At 42.0% G+C, this 20,359-nt stretch overlaps 1 protein-coding gene across 1 annotated transcript in view; it reads right to left on the bottom strand.

Annotated features, from left to right (window-relative positions):
* Window positions 1-20,359, bottom strand: part of mei1 (meiotic double-stranded break formation protein 1) — a 174,931-nt gene that overhangs the window by 132,136 nt on the left and 22,436 nt on the right. Inside the window, exons 7-10 of the mRNA XM_087978115.1 lie at window positions 11,572-11,706; window positions 11,106-11,238; window positions 10,106-10,197; window positions 3,234-3,375 (exon numbers count right to left, since the gene is read on the bottom strand). Coding sequence (XP_087834241.1) covers window positions 3,234-3,375; window positions 10,106-10,197; window positions 11,106-11,238; window positions 11,572-11,706 — 502 coding nt within the window. The remainder of the gene's footprint in view (window positions 1-3,233; window positions 3,376-10,105; window positions 10,198-11,105; window positions 11,239-11,571; window positions 11,707-20,359) is intronic.

The raw sequence follows: 20,359 nt of genomic DNA, 5'->3' as shown, positions 1-20,359 counted from the left end.
GCTGGATAAGACCATATTCCAAGAAATATAAAGAGGGAAAAGAGTACAGGGCAAAGGTGCTGTAAAATTCACCCTAAGATTATTTACTATTTCATCTATCTGCTCCTCTACTTGACTGCTGTGAAGAATGAAGACACAGCAGTACAAAAGAGGCCTAGTTACAATAGATATTAATGAAAAATATATGTTGACTATTAGTAAACATCTCCCATCATTGGTACTTTCCCTGAGAGCAACTAATTGAGACCTGCAGTATGACACAGGTTTTTGTGCATCAATTACTTAAGGTTGTTCCAATAGTTATACTCACCAAAAGATGGAGCTGCCGTACACCTAAATAGTGAACACCTAGGCAGGGGGACGTTCTATAATTTTGATACTTCCCTGAGACAAGACATTTCATAAAATCCAAAACAATGGTATAGATTTTCTAAAATCTTGACAGTAATTTGGTTGAGTGGAATGTTTGCCAATTATTGAACTTATTTGATTTATTCCATTACTATGTCATGAGAATCTGTCTGATTCAATCTGCTGTAAAGGTTACTGCCAGAGTGATTTAGATGAAAGCCCATCTCATGATGCAGTCTATTGTTCATAATCCCATTTTATTATTAGAACTGATGAAGACCCTTCTGATGAAGTAATCAGACTCTGAACATTTCTTCTCGCAGATGCTGCCAGACCTGAGTCTCTCCAGCAAATTCTGCTATAGTTTTGGATCTCTAGCATCCACAGTTCTATACTTTCTTTGTACGCCCCATTTTATTCATGATGATCATGCAATCAAAGTAATTCAATTTGAAAATGAACCCAAAATCAGGCAGTTGTTATGGACCAGATCAGACCCCATCAAAATATTTTAAGAAGGTAGCCTAGACCCTAACCTTTTCTTATTTTTAAAGGCAAATGTGAAGTGAACCCACCAGATGCAATGTGACTGGCCAAAATACACAATGTTAAACAAAATACTATTTATTTATATATATATAACATTAAAATACAACCAAAGAAAGAGAAAATTTAGAACAACTACTCCACTTGAAAACTTAACAGAATAATAGATACAGTACCTATTACCAATTAACTGTTTCAATATAGTAACATCGCATAAACATACCCCTTGGCAAAAAAAATCAGACCTAGTTTCTCACTTGCAGTTCTCCAATCTGGGAGGAAAAAACATCAAGAAAATTTAGAGGACATAGCAGCCAAAAGACATTCATTAAAGCTTCCAACTCTTTTGAAACCCCAAGAGCTTCTGCTTAAAGCTAAACTGCAAAACTAAAACAAAAAAAAACTAGAAAGCCTGGTCTGTGAGATCTGGCCACACCCAGGCTGCTTCCATTGTTCCAATTTAAAAAAAAACAAGGCCTCACTAGCTGTTTACTCAAGTAGTCTTAAGTAGACAGCTCATGGCCACCGTCTTACAACCTCTCTTCAAAAAAAATCTAGGACAAAATAATCTCCTGAAAGCCACAGCATCATCATACTATCTATAAACAACTTGTCGCTCTGTCCTGTTGCATTATCTCCAACTGGTGTAGTTTTTTTAAAAAAATAGCCCATGATGCAATTATGTTTAACTCCATATTATGATTGATGTCATAAATTAAAAATTGTAGCAACTGTATTAATTACCTAGTTAATTGTCATAATACAATCAAAAAGTTTTTTTTTCATTTACTTGTAGTACATGAATATTACTGGCGGGGCCAGCATTTATTGTGAATCCATAACTGCCTTTGAGAAGTTGATGGTGAGCTGCTTCTTGTGGTATAAATGTTATTTGTCATGTTTCAATCCAAATATGGATATTGTCCACATCTTGCTGCAGTTGGAAACTAGCCGCTTCAGTAACTCAGGAGTTGCAAATAGTGCTGAACATTGTGCAATCATCAGCGAACATCCTCACTTCTGACCTTAAGATGATGGGAAGATCATTGATGAAACAGCTGAAGATGACTGGGCCTGGGATACTACACTGAGCCACTAAAGGCTCATGTGACACAGTGGCAGTGCTCCTATCTCTAAGCCATGGAACCCAGGTTCAAGTCCCACCAGCTCTCGAGTCATGTAATAATAAATCAGAACAGGTTAATTATAAAATGTCTACCCTGAGCTCCTCCTGCAGAAACATTCTAGATCTGAGAAAATGAACCTCCAATAACCACAACTATTTTGTGCATCAGTTATGGCTCTAATCAGCAGAGTACTTACCCCAGATTCCCATTGATTCTAGTTTTGCTAGTGCTCCAGGATACCTGACTTGGTTAAATGTAGCCTTGATGTCAAGGGCATGCTCACCTCACCTCTGGAAATTAGCTAATTTGTTCATGTTTGAAACAAGGCTAGAGATTTACAAGTTGAGAATTCGTATTTCTTAATTGCAATTGGCCAAAGACAAATTGTTTCTGATAAAGTTATTTTCTTACAGAAACTTGAGTTCTACAGTCAGGTCAATTGAGTAGTTTGACTAAATCTTCTAACATTTGTTATGACTCCAATAATAATGGGACTTGATTTCCAGCACAGTGAGGAGTGACATATCACATTAGAGTTATTTGCATATTGACCTCACAGTCGCAAGAAGTAAATTCTTGAACTCAGGTGACTGGTATTAATTCAATGTAAGTGAATGGGTTTTGAATGAGTCAAAACGATTGCCCATTATGCACAGTATACAAAATGCAACAATTCCTTTAAAATAAAATACATCTTACAACTAGCTTCAGTGGCTATAGAATTAAGGTTAAAAATTCCACAATGCTCTTTTGTTGTGTATTCTCTATCCAAACCATAGAATTATAGGTTGATACAACATAGGAAGTTATTAGGATAAACGTGCCAGTGGTAAAGCTATTCAATTATTTCCTCTCCTCTTTTCTTAAAACCCTGCGAAATGCCTTCCACTCATCTTTGCTCCAATTCCATTTCAAAAGCTGTTACTGAATCTCCACCCTTTCAGGCAGTGTAATCCAGTTCATCATAATACACTATATAAATTCTTTTCCCTCATCTCTCATCTGGTTTTATTGCCAAACAGCCTAAATCTGTGTCCTCTGAGAACTGGCCTTTCTATCACTGGAATCAGATTTTCTCTCTTTACTCTATGAAGACAATTGGTGATTTTGACCAAGTTCATCAAATTTCCTGATTATCACTCAAATCTTCATGTTTGGTAAATTAAAACTAAATGGATTTTTTCTAATTAAAATTTTGACGCTTCTTACCATTACAATTGGGATACACAAAGTGTCGCAAACATTCAGCAGGAATTCTGAATACTTCTCCAACATGTTCTCACTTGCAATGCTTGGAGCTGTGAAAGCATTTCCTTGTACAGAAGGATCCTTCTGACAATCAACAGCTAATCTACAAAAACAAAATTGAGCATAAAGATGTTTTCTAACACACTTGCATAGTATACTGCCATTAAAAAAATTAAGGTATGTAAAAAGAGTTACTGTGTATCAGACCTATCAGAGAGATAGAACAGGTAGATGTGATTTTGGAGAAGGAGATAAGCAATGAGATAAGTCCATTTGAAATTTAAAAAGTCAATGGATTAAATGAACTAACCAAATTCAAAGATGATAAAATCTCTAGTCCAGATGCATTGAATTCACACATTTTAAAAGAATCTAGAAAAGAGTTGGCAGGGGCATTATACACAAAATATTAATATGTAAAAAGAAATTGTGCCAGAATGATGGATAACTAATATAAAGCTTTATTGCAAGATTTGGGGGGGGGGGTTAGATGATGTCTCGGGGAATACAGAGCAATCAGCTTAACATTAGTGACAAGAGAAATAATGGAATCCCTACTAAAGGTATTGGAAGAACATCCAGAAACAAAATTTATAACAAAGTAAGCACAGATTTGAAAAAGGAAAATCTAGATTTACAGCACAGAAAAAGGCAAATCAGCCCATTAAATCTGTGTCAGTCAAAAACAACCAATTAAGTATTCTCGACCAGCTTTAAGATCACTGACTTCTGAAACAAGGTGCCAGCTTGTATATAACAGCAAAATCACTGCAAATGTCTAAAATGGGATTGCATATACTACTATCACTGCTTAGGATGTTGAGTGCAATAGCTAATGTGACTCTTCTGATATCTCCCCATGCCCCACCACCAGCAAAAGCTGAACTAAATTCTAAATCCACAGTTTGCTTCTCAGGCTATTATCATTACATCCAGTCATGTGACATTGCAAGCAGTTTTTTTTGTTTTTAATCAAGTGATGTAAACTGTTCCACAGACTATATATTTAACATGTCTGCTCTCAAACTTGCTCAGGACTATAAGCTTCCGATTATCTAATTTCAGTTTATGGTTATGTCTTGATCCATTCTCATGGACTTTCTTGAAGCTTTCAATGCTAAACAGATCTTCAGCGTTACAGTTTCAAGCCCAAGTGATACTTACCAACTATATATTTAAATAGATATTACATGTGAAAATTACAAGTATTGAACCTTCGTTTCAGGGTGAAAAATGTTAAGATTCTAAAGCAAGATTTAGACTCTGGTGAGATTTTAAAACGTTAAGACCTATACTGTTTCAGATTTCAGAACAACAAATATATGCACTTAAAATGGGAGATGGGGTAAAATGTTGGGGGAAGTTCAGAAACTGTGGGCAAAACTGGAAGAAAGAACAATTCATCCATCAATGACATTTTAACTCAGTTACCTCAAGATTATTTATACTTCTGGCATTCCTGCCTGATCAGGAACAGTAAGTATCACATGAATCTGCATGACAAAACTTCATCTCCAGTACATAAAGCGATAGTCCAAAAATGCAAGTTTAAGTCTGAGATTGAGCCTCAGTCCCATATTGCAGATGCCTCCCTAAATGTCCTGTCAGGAGTCTGAAGATCAGGAGAGAGATATCCTCCCTTTGCAACAAGTGGAAGAAGTCTGCAACTGAGTCCAAGGAGGTATGGTTGGAGGTTGTGTTGGAAATCAGCAACTGAAATCTGGCAAATGCTCCTATTTTCAATACAGGAAGCAAGTTAATGGCAAGTGGAAAGTCAAGATTTACCCAAACAAAAATAGGGTGTAGGAGGATCACATTTTACCACGGATATTAACTGTATTCCTGTTTTCAGATGTTGCCAGACCTGCTTAGTTTCACAGCACTTTCTGTTTTTGTTTCAGATTTTTAGCATCCATAGTTCTTTGTTTTTATATCATGGCTAAAGGATTGGTTAGCTAACAGGAAGCACTGTGTAGCGATTAATGGGTCTTTTCCACGTGTGAATGCTCTACTGAGTGAACTGAATCTGCTTCCACTGTCCTTTCAAACAGTGAGTTCTGATCACAATAAATTGTCATCCCAGAGTAAGGAGGATCTGGAGCAGGAGGTCGCCAGCACCTAAAAACAGTGAATGAAATGTGAACCCAGAGATCATCACTAATATCTAAAAGAATGAAGGTCAAAATTCCAGAAAAGCATGCAGAACCTACTCCTGCTACAGACAATGGGGTCACTCATTTAAATCTGAGATGCAAAGGCATGTTTTTCCCTGAGGATAGTGAATGTCCGGAACTTTCCATCCCAGAGAGTTGAAATCAAAAGCATTTAAAGGGATGAAGGTAGGTTGCTGAAATATCAAGGAGTTCAGGCCTGGGGCAGGTCAGCCATGATCTTGTTGAACGACAATGCAACCTTCAGGGAACAGCAATGGCAAAAAAAAAAGAATATAATGTGGCGAAGGGCAGTAGGGAACCAGAGGATTGGGAAGCTTACAATGGCCAACAGGGGCATCAAAAAAAAAGGGAGGGATGTTATTAAATATGAGAGTAAGCTAGCCAGTAATATAAAGGAAGACTGTAAGAGTTTCTTTAGATATATAATGGCAAAAGAGAGGGAAAAGTGGATGTTGGACCACTGGAAAATGATGCTGAAGAGATAGTAGTGGGGAACAAGGAAATGGCCAAGGAACTGAATAGCTACGTTGTGTCCAGTCTTCACGGTGGAAGACACTAGTAATATCCCAAAAATTCAAGAGACTCAGGGGGCAGAGCTGAATATGGTAGCCATCACCAAGGAGAAGGTGCTAGAAAAACTGAATGGCCTGAAGGTAGATAAATCATCTGGACCAGATGGACTACACCCCAGAGTTCTAAAGGAGATAGCTGAAGATATAGTGGAGGCATTAGTGGTGATTTTTCAGGAATCGCTAGAATCAGGGAGGGTCCCAGAGGACTGAAAAATCAGTAACATGACACTCCTCTTTAAAAAAAGGAGTATGGAAAAAGATGGAAAATTACAGACCGATTAGCCTAACCTTGGTTGTGGATAAGAGTCTGGAGTCCATTGTGAAGCTTGAGATTTCTGAATACTTGGAAGTGTATGGTAAAATAGGGCAAAATTAGCCTGGTTTCATCAAGTGAAGGTCAGTCCTGACAAATCTGCTAGAATTCTTTGAGGAAGTAACAAACAGGTTAGACCAAGGAGAGCAGGTTATCTACCTGGACTTCAAGAAGGCCTTTGATCAGGTGCTGCAAAGGAGACTGCTGAGTAAGATAAGGACCTATGGTGTTAGAAGCAAATGCTAACACGGATAGAAGATTGGCTATCTGGCAGAAAGCAGAGAGTGGGAATAAAAGGGTCTTTCTCAGGATGGCAGCCCACTACAAGTGGTGTTCCACAAGACTCAGTTTTGGAACCACAACTTTTCACTTTATACATTCACAATCTAAATGAAGGAACTGAGGGCATTCTCGCTATGTTGGCAGACAATACAAAGATAGGTAGAGGGACAGGTAGTAATGAGAAGACAGGGAGGCTGCAGAAGGATTTGTACAGGTTAGGAGACTAGGCAAAGAAGTGGCAGATGGAGTACAATATAGGAAAGTGTGAAGTCATGCACTTGGGTAGGAAGAATAGAGGCATGGGCTATTTTCTAATGGGGAGAAAATTCAGAAGTCTGAAGTGCAAAGAGACTTGGGAGTTCTAGTTCAGGATTCTCTCAAGGTAAACTTGTAGGCTGAGTCAGTAGTTAGGAAGGCAAATGCAATCTTGGCATTTATTTTGAGAGGTTTTGAATATAAAATCAGGGATGTACTTATGAGGCTCTATAAGTCCCTGATCACCTTTGGAGTACTACGCACAGTTTTGGGTCCCATATCTCAGGACCTGCTGTGCTTTTCCAGTGCCACACTTATCAACTCTGACTCTCCAGTGCGTGCAGTCCTCAGTTTCTCCAAGACCCAGAGTCCTCAAACATTCATCATATGTTTAGCTTTTCATTTCTGGGATCATTCCCGTGGAGAAATGAAAAGCTTAACATATGATGAACTTTTGAGGACTCTGGGTCCAGGAGAAACTGAGGACTGCAGATACTAGACAGTCAGAGTTGAAAAATGTCATGCTGGAAAAGAATAGCAGGTCAGGCAGCATTCGAGGAAGAGAGTCGATGTATCGGGCATTCCTTCATCAAGACGTTGGGGTCGGGGAGTGAGAGATAAATAAGAGGGTAGGGGTGGAAGGGAAGGTAGCAGGGAAGGCAATAGGTAGATGCAGGTGGGGGGTGCTTGTGATAGGTTGGTGGGCAGGGTGGAACAGTTACGTGGGAAGGAAGATGGACAGGTAGGATAGGTCAAGAGGGCGGTGCCAAGTTGAAGGGTTGGATCTGGAATAAGGTGGGAGGTAGTGGAGATTTGGAAATTAGTGAAGTCGATGTTGATGCCATGTGGTTGAAGGATCCCAAGGTGGAAGATGAGGAGTTCGTTCTCTAGTCGTCAGGTGGCTTGCATTTGGCAATGGAGGTGGCCCAGGACTTGTATGTCCTTGGTGGAATGGGAGGAAGGGTTGAAGTGGTCAGCCACATGGTGGTGGGGTTGTTTGGTGCATGTCCCCAAGAAAGTTTCCCTGAAATGCTTCGCGAGTTGGCATCCAGTGTCCCCGATGTAGAGGAGACCACATCGAGAGCAATGGATACAGTCAATGAGGTGTCTGGATGTGCAGGAAACTTTCTGCCAGATGTGGAAGGATCCTTCAGTGCCTTGGATGGAGGTGAAGCAGGAGATGTGGGCACAGGTTTTACACCTCTTGCAGCAGAAAGGGAAGGTGCCAGGTGTGAAGGGTGGATTGGTGGGGGTCATTGATCTAATGAGGGAGTCATGGAGGGAATGGTCTCTGCGGTATGCAGATAGGGTTGGGGAGGAAAATATGTCTCTGGTGGTGGGGTCTGATTGTAAGTGGCGGAAATAGCACAGGATAATGTGCTGTATCCAGAGATTACTGGGATGGAAGGTGAGGACTGGGTGGATTCTATCCTTGTTGCGGTTAGGGCTCAAGGGCGGAGGTGTGGCAAGTGAAGGAGATGCACTGAAGAGCACTGGTGATCATGTGGAGGGAGGTGGGGGAAGGGGAGGAAGATATTGAGGTGTTTGAAATAGGAGGCCATCTGAGATGTCCTAAAGTAGAATTGTTCCTCCAGGAACAGATACGGCGAGGCGGAGGGAGGAGGTATGGTGGTGGGAGGAGTTCTAGTCCAGGTAGCTGTGGGAGTCATTGGGTTTGAAATAGATGTCCATGTTGAGTCGGTTGCCAGAGATGGAGAGGTCCATGAAGGGGAGGGAAGTGGTCCGAGGTGATCCAGCTAAATTTAAGGTCAGAGTGAAATGTGCTGGTGAAGTTGATGAATTGTTCAACCTCCTCGTGAGACCACAAGGTGGTGCCGATACAGTCATCGATGTAGCAGAGGAAGAGGTGTGGGATGATGCCAGTGTAACTGCGAAAGATGGACTGTTCCATGTATCCTACGAAGATGCAGGCAGAGCTGGGGCCCATGTTGGCACTCTGGGTCTAAACTTGATGGAGTTTAGAAGGGATGTGGGGGATCTAATTGAAACTTACAGAATACTGAATGGCCTGGACAGAGTGAATGTTGGGATGATGTTTCCATTGGTAGGAAAGACTAGGACCCAAGGGCATAGCCTTAGAATAAAGGGAAGACCTTGCAGAACAGAGATAAGGAGATACGTCTTTAGAGAGTGGTGAATCTATGTAATTTGCTGCCACAGAAGGCTGTGGAGGCCAGGTCATTGAGTATATTTAAGACTGACATAGATAGGTTCTTGATTATCAAGGAGATCAAGAGTTATGGGGAGAAACTGGTAGAATGGATTCAGAAACATATCAGCCTGATTGAATGGTGGAGCAGACCTGATGGGCTGAATGGCCTAATTTCTGCTCCTATGCCTTATGGTCTTAACCAAGTGCCTCCTAATGCTCCTATTTCTTATGTTCAAGTGAAAACATTTCTCATATTCCTGGCCTTTTACAAACTATTTTAAATTAACAGCTTCCAGTTACTGACTCTCATGAAGTGGGAACAGTTGTTTCTTATTCTCTTGTTCAGAATGCCTCAGAGCCATACAACATGGAAACAGACCCTTCAGTCACAATCATTACGATAATCCCAAACTAAATTAGTCCTTCCTGCCCATATCCTTCCAAACATTTCTTATTCATGTACTTATCTAAAAATCCTTAATCTCTATTGAGACATTGCTTAATATTCTCTGCTGTTAAGGAAAACAGTCCCAGTTTTTCCAGTCTGGGTGGATAATATAAATTGTGTATCCTTAAAACCATTCTATTAATCCCACCAGCATCCACTCTCCAAGGCTATGTCATCCTTTTTAAAGCATGGGAGCAGAATTGATCACAATAATCCCAAGTTTCAAAAGGTCAGGTTGTGGTTGAGAAAATGGAGGAGGAGGATTTTGGAGCGATCAACGTTTGGATGGCAAAACATAAAGTTTGGATTTCTCAGGGTGATTTGGAATTTTAATGTAACAGCATGAATAACTTGCTTCTGCCAGGATGATTTATCACTAAAGCTGCTAGTTAGGTCTATGTTCTCTTTGCTCAAGATTCTAGTTTCAAGCAATTCCATAGAGAAATTTTCTAAAGCCTTCCTCCTCCTGTTTTGTCAACATGTATTTACGAAAAATAATATAAAGCAACTGATCTTCAAGAAGGTTACATAAAATTTAACAGCTTAAAATCAATACAGATTTTTTTGTGTTCATCACAGCACCCCTAACTTGATCAGGTCTGTATATATCAAGTACCTGCAAGCATTAAGAAATGCCTCTAAAGCACTAAGTAGCAACTGTCCTTGTCTTGAAGACTTTTTGCTTTGTTCCCTCCTTATAGACTGACTCTGGAATAAGAACACAGCAGGTAATAGTTAAAAGTGAAACCTAGAGTTATAATAATAATAATCGGAATTTGAAAAAAAAATCTCATTTACTATCTTCTCTTAGGAAAAGAAGCAGCTGAAAATTGTTGACCAAGAGGAAACACAAATAAGTAAATAGAACAGCCTGCATGATTCTAACATTTTGCACAACTAAATGGATTTGTTGCTGGACAACTTCAATAATTGAGAATATTACACTTTTAGAGCTCCTGTCAAGTTATGTTCAAGTTATGTTTATTGTTATCTGATACATCAGACTGTAGCCAGGAGGGAGTTACAATAACAATGCCACAAGTCATTGGGAGAATATGCTCTGATCCTGAGATCCACTAAATGGGCAGCTTGAACAAAACAAGATGGCTGCTGCAGGCCTGTAAGGTTGGTATGCATGCACACATGATTATGTGGAGGGGGCGAATGAGGAACTGATATACTGATACCTATTTATCTATTGTCTAAAATCTCGTAACTAAAGAAGGTGTGCCTAGGTACCTTTGTACCTAAGACAGCGCTGTAATTGGTGATGTATAAATTTTTCACTATACTCATTAACTATGTGTGACAATAAAGGCTAATTCTAATATAGTTAAGACTGCTGTCCAAGATAGAAATAGGCAGCCCGCCATGCCCTCAACCCCCACACCATCACTCCAAGTGCTGTATAAATGTTTAAGGCAGGAGGGTGAAAAAATAAGCAAGCCTCACAGGCCATCATCATACAAGTGGTGAACTAGTGTTAGTCGTCTAGGCAATGAGTAGTGGTTACATTTTGCAATTTTGAATTAGTGAATTAACATTAACTCTTAAGTGGTCATAACATATTAAAGTGTAGAATGATTTCAACAAAAAGTTAACAAGATTCACATTACCTCTTTACTCCTGACAGTGCTGCCACTGCTTCTGATCATGGGAGGCACAGGAAGATCTGCACAGCGCATTAATATAGCTTCAATGAGTGGTTGCAGTTCTTGGTATTGTACAGGTACAGGCAGGTGACTCTTCCTGAGTAAGTTTTTTTAAACAATGTACTTCAGTGTACATATCAGTTATTCAGGCCCACCTACCTCATATTATTCAGATTAATTTAATATATTTCATGACATTTAATGTATTTTTGTTACAGAAGAATACAAGAGAACATGGAGCAAAGGTGAATAAATTAAATTAAGATGCAGATCATCCATGTACAAACAGAACGAATGAGGCTCAAGAAAGCCAAAAATGACATTTGTGTAATTACCTCAGCTCAGTTAATCCTCTTTTATTTCTGCCAACTCAAAAAAAACCCTTTTTTTTTGTTGTACAAACAGTAACAAGAAAGTTGGTTCTTTTTACCGCAGAAAGAATGTCAAAGCAGTGGCTGCCTCAATCACAACCTCAAGGCTGGAGCTGGCCATTGCTTCCTGTAATACAACAATGACTTCATGCCAAATACTGAAATTCATGAACAGTTTGATTCCTGAAGGCTGCCTGTAAAAGATACATTTATAATGTTTAATTGCATATTTTCACTTACATATTTTAAACAAATTGTTACAAAATATTTTAAAAGTGTAAAACGTACTTAAATGATGACACAGCAAATTACAACTCAAGCCCTCATAAGAAAAAGTAGGCCATTCAGCCCCTCAAACCTATCATGCCATTCTATAATAGCTGATTTCTCCCAGGTGTTAACACCTTTGTGCCAATCTATCCCCTGTATCTCTCAATTCCCCAATATTTGAATAATCTACCCACCTTCGCTTTGAATGACTTTGTGATCTAACCTCCACCACTCTCTGGGATAGAAAATTCCAGACACGTACTACCCTCAGAGAAGAAATTCCTTTACATTCTCATGTTTTAAATGAATGTACCCTTATTCTGTAACTATGTCCCTTAACTTAAGATTCCCCCACTGGCAGAAACATCCTCCTAATATTTACCTCACCAAGCCCCCTCAAAATCTTGGGCCTTTCCAAAAGATAACATCTCGTTCTTCTAAACTCCAACGAATATATGGCAGCTGTTCTTGATAAATCAGCTGTTCATTCCAGGAATTAGTCAAGTGACTGTCTATTGAACTGCTTCTAATGCCAGCATATCCTTTACTATATACAGAACCAAAAATGTACACAGACTTTGAGGTGCAGTCTCACCAATATCTTGTTCTAACAAGACCTCTCTATTTTTAACCTTCAATCCCCTAAGATTAACGTTCAAATCCCATCAATATAATTTAAATAAACCATAGAGAAAAAGGCTTCAACTTCACATCAACGTTTCTTCATGGAGACCTAAGAGTTCCAGTTTTCCTCTTCCATTCTACCTTCTTACATTTTAGATACAGAACATTAAAGAAAACTCTACTTGACATGGAATTATCTCACCTGGATTCTGAAACCTCAATCTTTAACTTAAGAGCCTGTAGTGACAACAGTTGCTGAGTTTTCTGTGCGCTGGCTAAAAGCAGACACCAAACAGGCTCAAATGAATGCTCACACGGAAGATTAGCAAAAGGTTCCACTCGGTTTCTGCCAGTTTTGTAAACTTCTTGGCCATCCAAGAAGCAAGAAAAATGGGCATAGAACAGACTTCCAACACACCTTTTTAAATCATGTTTGCACTAAGAAATTGCTAAGCACAAGATTCACTCCTTTAATTTCAGTTCTTTACATGCAGAAAGGACTGTTACGATTAATTGTTAAAGTTAAGATCACTGGCCCAATCTATTCTGAAGAACACTCACTGATAGGATTGCATATGCTTACACTAACCTGGATGCCAATCCAAAAGCACCAAATTGAACTAAAATGCTAACAGAAAGGTAATTAAGTACATACAGCCAGTGTACTGTTATGAGATTTGTTACTTTCTGTTTAGTCTGCAGAATTGACTGCTGAGAAAATTAGATTAGCCACTTGGTACATAATTAAGCACTATTTTTCCAATGCTTTTGCAATTTATGCCAAATAGCTAGGTTTCAGATGGATTGAAATGAAAGTATGTAAATTACATCTTAGTTTCTGATAAGAATTGAACTGAATCAAATTTATTGTCACATGTACCAAGACATAGTGAAAAGCTTTGTCTTGCATGCAACACAGGTAGATCACATAGTTAAATAGCATAGATAAGTAAATAATAGGTAAACGGCAGCAAAAACAAAAACACAGGTACAGGCGAGTACTAAGAATTTGAGAGTCCATTCAATATTCTAACAACAGTAGGGTAGAAACTGTTTCAAAACCGGCTGGAGCGTGTGTTCAGGCTTCTGTACCTTCTCCCCGATGGTAGAGGTTGTAGAAAAGCATTGCCAGGGTGGGATGGATCTTTGAGAATGCTGGTAGCCTTTCCTTGACAGCGGGCATGGTAGATGGATTCTATAGATGGGAGGTTGGCCTTTGTGACGGTCTGGGCTGAGTTCATCACTCTCTGTAACAGTCTCCGATCTTGAAAGGTACAGTTCCCATACCAGGTAGAGATACATTCAGAAGAAAGTTCTCAATGGTGCACCTATAAAAGTTGGCAAGGGTATTCACTGTCATGCCAAATTTCCTCAGCTGCCTGAGGAAGAAGAGATGTTGTTGGGCCTTTGTAACCAGTGCATCCACATGAAGAGTCCAAGAAATCTTGTTGTTGATGACCGCTCCCAGGAGCTTGACACTGTCCACACGTTCCACCTCTGTGCAGAAATGTGTAACATCCCGCCAAAAGTCAATAATGAGCTCCTTGGTTTTGCCGGAATTGAAGCTAGGTTGTTCTCAGTGCACTATTTTTCCAGGTGTTCCACATCGTGTCTGTAGTCCGTCTCGTCACCATCTGAGATTCAACTGAATATGGTGGTGTCATCAGCGAACTTGTAAATGCCATTAGCCTGGTATTTGGCATTGCAGTCATGGGTATACAGTGAGTACAGTCGGAGGTTGAGTACGCACAACTGGGGGACTCCACTGTTGAGTGTTAGTGAGGACCAATCAAACCAGGAACATTCCTCGTCACAATGGACATTTCAGCACTCTACACCAGCATCCCCCACAATGACAGCATCGCGGCAACAGCCTCAGTACTCAACACCAAGAACTGCCAATGTCCGAGCACCGTCCTACAACTCATCTGCTTTATCCTCGATCACAACATCTTCACCTTTGACAACCAGTTCTTCATCCAGACACATGGAATAGCCATGAGGACTAAAGTTGCGCCCAATATGCCAACACCTTAGTACACAGGTTCGAAAAAGACTTCTCTGTACAGGATCTCCAACCAACATTATACACCAGGTACATTAACGACATTTTCTTCCTCTGAACCCATGGCATGGAGTCACTGATAAAACTACACAGTGATATTAACAAGTTTCATCCCACCATCAGACACACCATGGACTACTCTCTAGTATCTGTCGCATTCTTGGACACATGCATCTCCATCAAGGATGGACACTTCAGCACCACACTCTACTCAAACCCACAGATAACCTCACAATGCTACACTTCTCCAGCTTCTACCCAAAACATATTAAAACAGCCATCCCCTATGGACAAGCCCTACGCATACACGGGATCTGTTCAGATGAGGAGGAACGTTACGGGCACCTGGAAGTACTCAGGGATGCCCTCATAAGAACGGGGTACGATGCTCAACTCATCGACTGCAAGTTCCAACATACCACAGCAAGGAACCATAATGACCTCCTCAGGAGACAGACAGGAGCTTCAACCGACAGGGTACCCTTCGTTGTCCAGTACTTCCCAGGAGCCGAGAAACTACACCATGTTCTTCAGGCCTGCAACATATTATCAATAAGGATGAGCACCTTGCCAAGACCTTCCCCACACCTCCACTGCTCGCCTTTAAACAACCACCAAACTTCAGATCATTGTTCGTAGTAAACTGCCCGACATTCAGGACAACTCCATACAACCCTGTCACGGTAGGCGCTGCAAGACCTGTCAGAGTGTGGACATAGATACCACCATTACACGTGGGGACATCTCCCACCATGTACGTGGCAAGTACTCATGCGACTCAGCCAACGTTTCTACCTCATACACTGCAGGCAAGGATGCTCTGAGGCATGGTACATTGGTGAGACCGAGCAGAGGCTACAGCAACGGATGAATGGGCACCGCACAACAATCAACAGACAGGAGTGTTCCCTCCCAGCTGGAGAACACTTCAGCGGTCCAGGACATTCAACCTTGGACTTTCAGGTGACCATCCTCCAAGGCAGACTTCAGGACAGACAGCAGCGAAGCGTGGCCGAGCAGAGGGTGACAGCTAAGTTCGGTACCCATGGGGATGGCACCTTGGATTCACATCACACTACAGGTGACCACCCTTGCATGATATACACACACTCAGACACTCCTACACACAGACACACACATACAGACACACACACACATACGAATTTGTACTTGTACTTCCAGAATTATCGTGTACTTTCCTTAAAAACTGCATGAATCCATAAAAGATGCTGTTAATTCATTTTTTAGATTAGAATCAGTCTAAACATTATGGCACAGACAGCAGCACACAGGGGACTAACACCTTCAACATGCTCTCTGGGCTGACACCAATTGTTACAGTTAACCTGAGAATGTAACTTTTAAAAAAAGTTTTGTGATTTACATATGAAAGAAGTGAGACTAACATAGTCATTCTAACAGATGAGAAACTTAACAAACAATCAAGGTATTTTTCAATGTATAATTTCAGTTTCATCACACTGTAAAAATTTGCTATAAATTCTGTGTCTTACAATTGTGTACTCCACAACCACCTGATGAAGGAGCAGCGCTCCGAAAGTTAATGCTTCCAAATAAACCAGTTGCAGAGAGTGGAGCTTAGTATGAGATCACTAAGTTTAGTAATCAGTCTCGAGGGGATAATAGTGTTGAAGGCTGAACTGTAGTCAATGAGTAGGATTCTTATGTAGCTGTTCTTGGTGTCAAGAAGTTCTCGGGCGGAGTGGAAGACAAGGGATATGGCATCTAACGTGGATCTGTTGGTCCGATAGGCAAAATGGAGTGGGTCAAGAGTAGTGAGGAAGCTGGAGTTGATAAATGCCATGACAAGCCTTTCAAAGCACTTCATGACCACTGAAGTTAGGGCCACTGGGTGCTAGTTATTGAGACATGCTGTACGAGCTTTCTTAGGCACAGGGATGACGTTGGCCCTCTTGAAACAGGCAGGGACGGTGGCCTGCTGCAGGGAGAGGTTGAAGATGTCTGAGAAGACCTCTGCCAGCTTATCTGCACATGCTGAGTGCATGGGCTGGTACTTTGTCTGGTCCCATTGTTTTCCCTGTATTCACACGAAGGAAAACTGATATGACCTCTGATGCAGTGACTGTTGGGATAGGTTTGTGAGGACTTGTTGGAACAGGTGTTACGTCTCCGCCAAAATTCTGCTCAAAGCAAGCACAGAAGATGTTGAGATGATCTGGGAGGAATGTGTCATTGTCTGCTATCTTGCACTGTCTCTTGTGCTGATATCAGCATTATGCCAGGTACCGATTTGAATAGCTGAAGGGAGCACACTCATTACGTGATCACAGAATTCTATTTTAATTGAATTTAAATAGATATAACTAAAAGAAAGGATTACAATTGGGGAACAAAGACTCTGAAAGATTTGGGAAGTCATAAGACATATCTAAAGCCATTAGTATAGGAAAGTTGAAAATGGTCCGCAATTCATTATGATCATTCAGCTCAATAAACTGTTCAGGATTTTCCGCCATATCCCTTAATCCTTTCTGCCCCAAATGTTGTATCCACCTCCTTCTTGAAATTACAGAATGTTTTGGCTCAACTGTTTTCTCTGGTAGCAAATTCCACAGGCTCACCACTCTCTCAGTAAAGCAATTTCTCCTCATGTCAGACCTAAATGACTATCCCCGTATCCTTTAGACTATGACCTCTGGTTCTGGGCTCCCCTGTCACCAGGAACATCCTTCCTTCATCTTTCCTGGCTAGCCCTATTAGAATTTTATACATTTCTATGCAATCTCCCTCATCCTTTGGAAATCCAATGAATACAATCATAACCGATTCAACTTCACCTCATGGGCAGTCCTGTTATCTTATTGATCAGTCTGGCAAATTTTGCCAAAACCATAAGAGACATAAATGAAGGAATAGGAAAAGCAAAATTTAAGAATGGGTTTGTAGGTAAGCCCAAAGAGCAGTCCATCATCCCAGTACTGTTTCACAGTTGTATTTACAGCAATGCTTGCAAAAGAGTTATCTTCCACTCCATTCCTCAGCTTTTCAATACGCCTGCAAGAATGAACAATTACGCTTAGGTTACTATCATTACCACTGCATGTACCAGCTCGAATGCAGATCTCTGTTATTACCAAAGCAGGCATAAACGGTTGGTTGCTTCTAGGCAATACACATATTGCCACTGAAAACTTGACAGAACAGATTTGGAGGGCCTCCAAGCCCTCCGTTTTTTCCTCTCCAGACGTTCCCAACAGTACCCCTCCACCGACACTCTCATTCGTTTGGCCGAACTGGTCCTCACCCTTAACAATTTCTCCTTTGAATCCTCCCACTTCCTCCAGACCAAAGGGGTAGCCATGAGCACACGTATGGGCCCCAGCTATGCCTGTCTCTTTGTTGGCTACGTAGAGCAGTTGATCTTCCGTAATTACACCGGCACCACTCCCCACCTCTTCCTCCGCTACATTGATGACTGCATTGGCGCCACCTCGTGCTCCCGCGAGGAGGTTGAGCAATTCATCAACTTTACCAACACATTCCGCCCTGACCTTAAATTTACCTGGACAATCTCTGACACCTCCCTCCCCTTCCTGGACCTCTCCATCTCCATCAGTGACGACCGACTTGACACTGACATCTTCTACAAACCCACCGACTCCCACAGCTACCTGGATTACACCTCTTCCCACCCTACCTCTTGCAAAAATGCCATCCTGTATTCCCAATTCCTCCGCCTCCGCCGTATCTGCTCCCAGGAGGAGCGGTTCCACCATAGAACACACCAGATGGCCTCCTTCTTTAGAGACCGCAATTTCCCTTCCCACGTGGTTAAAGATGCCCTCCAACGCATCTCATCCACATCCCGCACCTCCGCCCTCAGACCCAACCCCTCCAACCGCAACAAGGACAGAACGCCCCTGGTGCTCACCTTCCACCCTACCAACCTTCGCATAAACCAAATCATCCGCCGACATTTCCGCCACCTCCAAACAGACCCCACCACCAGGGATATATTTCCCTCCCCACCCCTCTCCGCCTTCCGCAAAGACCGTTCCCTCCGTGACTACCTGATCAGGTCCACGCCCCCCTACGACCCACCCTCCCATCCTGGCACTTTCCCCTGCCACCGCAGGAACTGTAAAACCTGCGCCCACACCTCCTCCCTCACCTCTATCCAAGGCCCCAAAGGAGCTTTCCACATCCATCAAAGTTTTACCTGCACATCCACTAATATCATCTATTGTATCCGTTGCTCCCGATGCGGTCTCCTCTACATTGGGGAGACTGGGCGCCTCCTAGCAGAGCGCATTAGGGAACATCTCCGAGACACCCGCACCAATCAACCAAATCGCCCAGTGGCTCAACATTTCAACTCCCCCTCCCACTCTGCCGAGGATATGGAGGTGCTGGCCCTCCTCCACCGCCGCTCCCTTACCACCAGACGCCTGGAGGAAGAACGCCTCATCTTCCGCCTCGGAACACTTCAACCCCAGGGCATCAATGTGGATTTCAACAGTTTCCTTATTTCCCCTTCCCCCACCTCATCCTAGCTTCTAACCTCCAGCAACTCGATCCCCTGACCTGTCCGGACTTGTCCGACCTGCCCAGCTCCTTTTCCACCTATCCACTCCACCCTCTCCTCCCTGACCTATCACCTTCATCTCCTTCCCCACTGACCTATTGTACTCTATGCCACTCTCTCCCCACCCCCACCCTCCTCTAGCTTATCTCTCCACGCTTCAGGCTCTCTGCTTTTATTCCTGATGAAGGGCTTTTGCCCGAAACGTCGATTTTGCCTGTCTTCGGATGCTGCCTGAATTGCTGTGCTCTTCCAGCACCACTGATCCAGAATCTGGTTTCCAGCATCTGCAGTCATTGTTTTTACCAGAACAGATTTAGTGTACTTCTGACGAAGCAACTAATGGTACAGTTAGTCAGGATGAAGATATTTGAATGCTAATAACAAGCCCATTGTACCAACTTCCTGTAGGAAAAGGTGTTGCCAACAATACATCCCCACCCGATGAGCTCAATGCTCACTTTGAACAAAATGTTAGTGAAAACGTCACCTATTTCAACAGGCCTCGGATATTTCTGTACCCACAGTCACCACCGCGGACGTTAAATCAGCCTAGCTGAGAGCAAACGTGTGGAAATGACTGGCCCAAATGGAATCATTAGGCGCGCACTCAGATCCTGTGTGGACCAGCTGGAGGAAATATTTGCTGACATCTTTAACCTCTCCTTAAGTACCCCCCTGCTTCAAGAAGACCACCATCATCCGGGTGCCAAAGAAAAGTCATGTACAGTGCCTCATTGAGTACCGCCCGGTAACTCTGACCTCCGTAATTATGAAGAGCTTTGAGAGACTAGTGATGGCTCACATCAACTCCAGCCTACCAGATCGCCTTGATCCTTTGCAATTCACCTTCTGGCACAACAGATCCATGGCAGATGCCATCTACCTGGCCCTACATTTATCCCTGGAGCATCTGGATAACAAGAACACCTACGTAAGGCTGCTACTTACTGACTATAGCTCTGCCTTCAACACTATAATTCCAAACAAATTCATCTCCAAAGTCCAAGACCTAGGTCTCAGCTCTTCCATTTGTAACTGGATCCTCTATTTCCTGACCCATAGACTGCAATCAGTAAGAACAGGTGACAACACCCCTTCTACCATAATCCTCAACACTAGTGCCCTGCAACGCGCACAATCAGCTCCCTACTGTATTCCTATACACTGACAACTATGTGGCCAAATTCCACCCCAACTCCATTTACAAGTTTCAATAGGGCACATCTCAAACAACGACAAGACAGAAAGAGATTGAGTGCTTAGCAGCATGGTGTAAAGACAACAATCTCTCCATCAAAATCAGTAAAATGAAGTTGCTGGT

The sequence above is a fragment of the Chiloscyllium plagiosum genome, unplaced genomic scaffold (assembly GCF_037043375.1).
Source record: "Chiloscyllium plagiosum isolate Xiang-an unplaced genomic scaffold, Cpla_swu_hap1 HiC_scaffold_33, whole genome shotgun sequence".
Classification (NCBI taxonomy): Eukaryota; Metazoa; Chordata; class Chondrichthyes; order Orectolobiformes; family Hemiscylliidae; genus Chiloscyllium; species Chiloscyllium plagiosum.
Note: the sequence above shows the minus strand (reverse complement) of the source record. Positions and strands in the feature narration are given on the sequence as shown.